General features: G+C 35.7%; 1 protein-coding gene across 23 annotated transcripts in view; it reads right to left on the bottom strand.

Annotated features, from left to right (window-relative positions):
• LOC113824746 (B-cell CLL/lymphoma 6 member B protein) overlaps positions 1–6,116 on the bottom strand; it is a 120,039-nt gene that overhangs the window by 82,377 nt on the left and 31,546 nt on the right. For 21 of the 23 annotated variants that reach the window (XR_011398543.1, XM_070121010.1, XM_070121008.1 and 18 more), the window contains exons 3-4: positions 3,473–4,246; positions 3,172–3,348 (exon numbers count right to left, since the gene is read on the bottom strand). Coding sequence is in view for 22 of the 23 variants with exons in the window: in XM_070121010.1 (XP_069977111.1) it covers positions 3,172–3,348; positions 3,473–4,246 (951 nt within the window). In the remaining variant the exon portion in view is untranslated. Of the gene's footprint in view, positions 1–293; positions 1,864–3,171; positions 3,349–3,472; positions 4,247–6,116 lie in introns of those variants that run through there. The other 2 variants (XM_070121002.1, XM_070121001.1) reach the window with 1 other exon arrangement.

Here is a 6,116-nt window from a genome sequence, read left to right as displayed (position 1 = left end):
TAAAATTGATAATAATATACTTTTGTAAATTTGTAACTTGATTTATATTTTTACAGCCGTAACTTTCCTATTTTATTGAATTTCCTTTTTACTTTATAATTTAAGCAATGATGTTAATGGTATATGTTCAATTATGCAATAAATATGTCTGTCTTACATTATATGAATTACATGTGGATTCCCACTAGTCATCCATCATCAGCCCCAACAACAATTTTTTTCCCCAAAGTTTGATCCTTTTCATAAGCAGAAAATAATAATCGACTTTCGTACTCAGGTCGATTAAAAGTAAGTTTTCACCTCCTTGCCTTTATTCCTTTCATCACAGAACAGAATTTTGGTGCATCTATTCTTAACAACGAATAAAGATTCATATACAACATAATTATAAAAATTTTCAAACAAAAATATTTCTCACAAAATGTTAGTACCAGCAGGGCAACGTAAGGCATGGTTTTTACAGTTACTTTTCTGGGCAAAACCTCTGCCACAATATTGGCAGTGATATGGGCGCTCACCAGTGTGTAGTCGCTCATGATCATTTAAGTGGTCCTTGCGTTTGAACTTCTTAAAGCAAAAGCGACATGAGTAAGGTCGCCACTCAGGGCTTGGAATAAAAGTAGGCAGATCAGCTATAGGAGCAGAACCCCCAGGGGGGCAGGGTGCTGCCGCTCCCACACGCCGGGACACCACACCACCTTGCCCGCCCATGGGCACAAACTCGCCTACTGCCCTGAAGGCCGCCCTCTGCAAATGAAGGAACACTGCCATCACTACCCCTTCATTAGCCATTCCATCACCACTTCTCTCCATCTTCAATTCACCTTCCCATTATCATAACATTAATTAGTTTACTGACTAGGTTTACAGGTCAATAAACCTAGTTACTGAGAGCATTTTGTAATTTTCGTATATATCATTTTATGTTATAGCCATCACCAGTTTATAGTTTTTGTTAGAAATAAAAATGTGTTATAAAATAAATCTTTTATAAAGTAAGCAAACAAATGCCTATATATATATATCTTTTGATAAAAAAAAAAATCAAATTGGCACATAATCCTAACTAAAGTTTAATGTTTGACTAGTTCAATGCACTATAAGCACTTCTTTTCACCGTAAGACAAAATGGCACTAAAAGCTTCTATAATTTTCTTCCTTATATTATTCATCTCCAACCCCATAAAAAAAATAGTGGTAAGTCATTCATTCATATCTCAGCTAAGACAAGACTTCAAAGAAGGAAATTATCAATGCTAATTGAGACAACTGAATCTTGCAACCTAATTCCAGATCACCAATAGCCTATAAACATACATTAGTTTCACAACCTTCTTGCATATAGATTTTGTGCACCCATACAAAATTCAGCTTTGTTTTCAGCTCGTTTCAGGTGCTACTGTCCGCCATCTTTTTTCTCATTTTTTCTCGAAACTTTCTCTGACGCAATTGCCCACTTATTAGCCTTTCCAACTCTTTTTGAAGGCGAGCAACCTCTACTTTTTTGTTGTTGATTTTTACTTCAACTTTTAATGCATCTGATGTTCCAAGCATGCCAGAATCTAGTAGAGACTCCAAAGAGGCAGTCTCAGCCTGGACCAAGCTGATCTCGGCCCTGATCCTGTCTTGGCGGTATCTTCCACGACCCAGATGGTGGTGGTAGATGGGCCCAGAGGTAGTAGCAGCTGCAGCAGCCTGAAGAGGGGAGGAGGAAGGAGAGGAGGAAGGGGGTAATCTCCCACCATATCCTCCAAACAAAGAGTGGGTTCCAGGTTGGTGTGATGCTGAGAGAGATACGTGGCCCGCGGGGGCGACCAGAGGGGGGAGGGAAGATGCCGCCACAGAGGAAAGTGGGCCCAACAACTGGAAAAGGGAGAGAGACAACTTTGTGTCAGGTCACTCTCAGTGCTAAGATGGGGCTGATCATACCAGCTGATCCAGTCTGAGGCTTTTCCCTTTCCAGAGTGACACATGTCTTTTTCAGACTGATCGAAGCGAACACAATGACAGCTTCACCTCCACAGCAAGAACAAAATGAGACAATGTGCCAAGCAAAACCTACCTATCTACCTTATGTCGCTATATATCAATGAAAGTTTCGCCCAAGTCCCGAGGTGATAAAACCTCATTACAGTAAAACCTTTGAGTCCATCTCTACACAATGCCAAGACTTATTCCCTGCACCAGCTAGTTACATTCATAATAAGAAGAGGAGAATTTCACCTATACATTTATAGGCTTGTTGCTGCTTGGTAACAGCTAACCACTCATTCCTCCAAAATGTAGAACTGTCTGATCTTGCAGGATAGCAAACAAGTGCAGCATTCAGATGTACACCCTTCAATAATGCCATTTCATCATAAGTCTGTAAAGGTGAAATTCCTCCCTTAACATAAAAAAAAAATAAATAAATAAATAAATAAATAAAAAAAAATAGCAAGCTCAACCTTAGGTATAACTTGCAAAATACTCCAGTTTAATTTCAATTCATCAAATAATTTACAATGACTAAATATTTAGAGGAGTAAGAACCAAGAACAGGATAACATTAATTCTGACAAATCTCTGCCACTGGAGCATTTTGCTTCCGATAGTTTACTGACTCCTCCTCAGGATTCTTAAACTTTATGTCTGCATAAAATGTCTATTTTCCATCATTATTATACTCATTAATTTAATCAAAAGATTTTCATTTTGCAACAAATCCTTGTGCTTCCAACAAATCACAACTGAAATGCTTTACAATCATTTCTTTATCACTTTCATAAATTCCAATTATTCAATTATCTATATCCATTTGAGGTAAAGGAGAAATGATTGCAAACATTAAATAGTCTAATACAAAGAAGCACAATGATCAAGATCAGGAGGAATCAGTTAATGCTGACAGGAAGCAACAAACCGATACATATTTCAAAAGCGATCCAAAATAAAGGAGACTAACTTCTTCATTGCAGGTAAATAGGAAAATGTACTTAAGTACAACTAGAAGCTTCAATCGTTCCCCTCAGATGAGAAATGTGCATTTAACAGAAAATAATGAATTTAGACATTCTAACACTTCCCTTCTTAACAACAAGCGTTAACACGTCTTGAATCACTGACGATTTGAAATTGTTGCTTCCTATTAGCATCACAGAAAGGGATGAATACTTTTAGCGGAACACTCACCATTGCTGGATCTCCAGAGGGAGGCATGGATCCATCTGTATGGGGTAGCATTACTTCGGGGAAGTTGGGATGGTTTTCAGACCCAACTGAGGAGTCACCCCCTCCCCCATCCCCTTCAACACCCCAGTCCCCTTCATCCTCTTCTCCTAGGTCCACCACATCTTCTTGCTTGATCTCCTGCACAAGAACTTTCAATTATTTTCTCTTAAATTAATAAAGAGCTTGTTATATGAAATGCAATTATTATGCAATGTGTCTATCTATAAGCCATATTTCATCAAAAAGACAATATCTAACTTACCATTTCTGGCTCTTCTTTTGACTGTTGGGGTTTGTGGATTCCAGATGGCCCAGGTGAGGGCTCTTCTCCACTATGACTTGGTGGCAACTGGTCTAACTGAGACGCATTGTCTCCCGTATTACCCACGGGTTGACTGCTGCCTTGTTTAGAACTTAGACTAGGTGTTGTGCTCGAATTTTGTTCACTGAGTCCACTGACACCACTCTGTACACTTGTTCTACTGTCCTCATCTAGAGTTGCTTCCACAGGGGGTATACCAATTTGAGAAGCACCAGCTGAAGGGGCAGGGGGCTGGGGGGATCGAGATCTGGGCACTGTAGGTGTTGTCGAAGTATACGAGGATTGTGGGAGGGACGCTGGAGGTTGGGAGGGAGTGGAGTGTGGAGGCGATCTTTCTCTAGGTCTCGCTCTCTTAGCTGGGGGACTGTGGTGTTCATGTTGCGTTTTACTATCTTTTTTCTCTCTATCACGTTCCCGTTCTCTTTTAGAAACAGGAGGGTCATCAGGCACTGCTAAACCTTTTATTTGTAGTCCTTCTGCAGTTTTAATAAGAGATCCTAGACTAGACTGAGGAACATTCACTTCACCATTGTACATGAAGTCCAAAAGAGCTTCGAGATCACGGGATGTCACATCTTTCATAAACACTATTGGATGTTTACTAGGGTTCTTAGTAAACATCTGTTTAAAATAGTCACTACAGGTACTGAGAACAAACTTATGTGCTGCATATAGCTTTCCACCACAGGCCAAAGTGGCATCCACAAAGATTTCCTGAAAGAAAAAAATAATAGGAATAAATATCTATGAGATCAATAGGGAAATATTGCTTAAATATTAAGTACCTACTTCTTGCATCAGAATAAATGAAGAGATTACCTATTTTGCTGAAATGAAAATTTTGCCTCAGGAACTACATTGAAAAATAAATTGGTACCTTCATAACCTAATCTAAATAACAAAGTAGGGTCAGCAGGGAGTAATTTCTCAGATCAGATCAAGATAAATTGTCTATATTATCCTTCACTAGGATCTATGATGCTTACCTATTAGAAAAAAAGGTCCATCTTCACTTACAACAAAGTAATCCTTTTATCCATTTCATAAATTAAATAATCTACTCCCCTTACCAACGCATAATAATCTACTACCAAATGTTCATGTTTATGCTATTCCATAAGAGAAAGTAATTCGTCAAACAATTTACTTAATTTTCAAAACTATAATGAAGTATATTTTGGAAAAAAAAACAAACAAAAACCCTAGGCTTTAATATTATATAAATCTAGTTTTTTTTTTTTTTTTTTTTTACTTAGCTATCTAAACAAGCTGTAGCCCAATAACAACGGGTAAAATCTTTTGATAAAGTTAGATAAGGTTCAGCAAGACGGGCATATGTTTGCATGTGCTACTCCACACCTGGGCAACTGTCCAGTAAGGATGCACAAGACATAACCTAAATGATCTGGGTACCGACTCATGACATGTGGCATCACCTGGCCTCTGTGATTATTCACCAACACATTACAACACATTACCTATTGCCATTGGTAAAATTTTGAGTAATATATAAAACTATATTTCAAACATTTCTGATATCAAATACAAATACAAATGAAAAGATAATGTAAGTAGCAGATTTTATATTGAAAATATAGTATGTAATAACATCAACTCTAAAATAAAAACTGTATAGAACTTTGAAAATTGATCTGATGTATGGTCTTCATAAACAGTTGAAACTGCTATTGCAACTATTGCCTTTCTGGTAAAAAATACAAATTGTGGATGTTATCGCAAGCCATAGGGCCTGCAAGGACATGGAAAATCCACCCACCCTCTCATCCAATGTTTTTTTATTAGGTCATTTTCAAAGATAATGTACATAAATGACTTTACAAGCTTGTAAGGGTCTCTCCATACCCAATGGATATGCTTTGAATCAATTAGAGAAAGTGAGTTTCTTCTGTAAGGTTAACTTTTTTTTCTTTTTTTTCCCCTTTTTTGAGCCTTCAAATCAGTTATCTTTTCTGTTTTTATATGAATATATATTTCCCTGCTTCAAAGAGTGAGAAAGATCCAACAGCTCCACTCAGTCTCGCACTCCATTCGTTTCACATACTTCTATAATTCTCTAAGTTGAATGAATATATTGTAATCATGCTAGAATTATGTGATTCTAATAAATTCTTTACTAAAATAGCCATTGACGCTTCCCTTTCTTCATAATTAGAATAAAAAAAAGATATTCATTATTAATATTTACTTTAGTTCAGTTTATTTTAAGATTTAATGCAATTATGGAATATTTCATAAAGGAATATCTATTTCCATATAAAAAAAAAAAAAGGTTGATTTACAAAATGTATTACCTACTGAAAACATTGACAACTGATTGTCAATAGTGTCACTGAAAAGAAACTAAAAAAAAAAAAAAATCATATATATATAAATATATATATATAGACAAATATATATATACTTTTTATATATAAATAAATAAATATATATAAACATAAAAATATATAAACATATATATATATACATATATACATGTATATAAAAAATATATAAATATATAATAAATAAATATATATAATATACATATAAATATATATATATATAAATATATATAATATATATA

The sequence above is a fragment of the Penaeus vannamei genome, chromosome 4 (assembly GCF_042767895.1).
Source record: "Penaeus vannamei isolate JL-2024 chromosome 4, ASM4276789v1, whole genome shotgun sequence".
NCBI classification, from domain to species: domain Eukaryota; kingdom Metazoa; phylum Arthropoda; class Malacostraca; order Decapoda; family Penaeidae; genus Penaeus; species Penaeus vannamei.
Note: the sequence above shows the minus strand (reverse complement) of the source record. Positions and strands in the feature narration are given on the sequence as shown.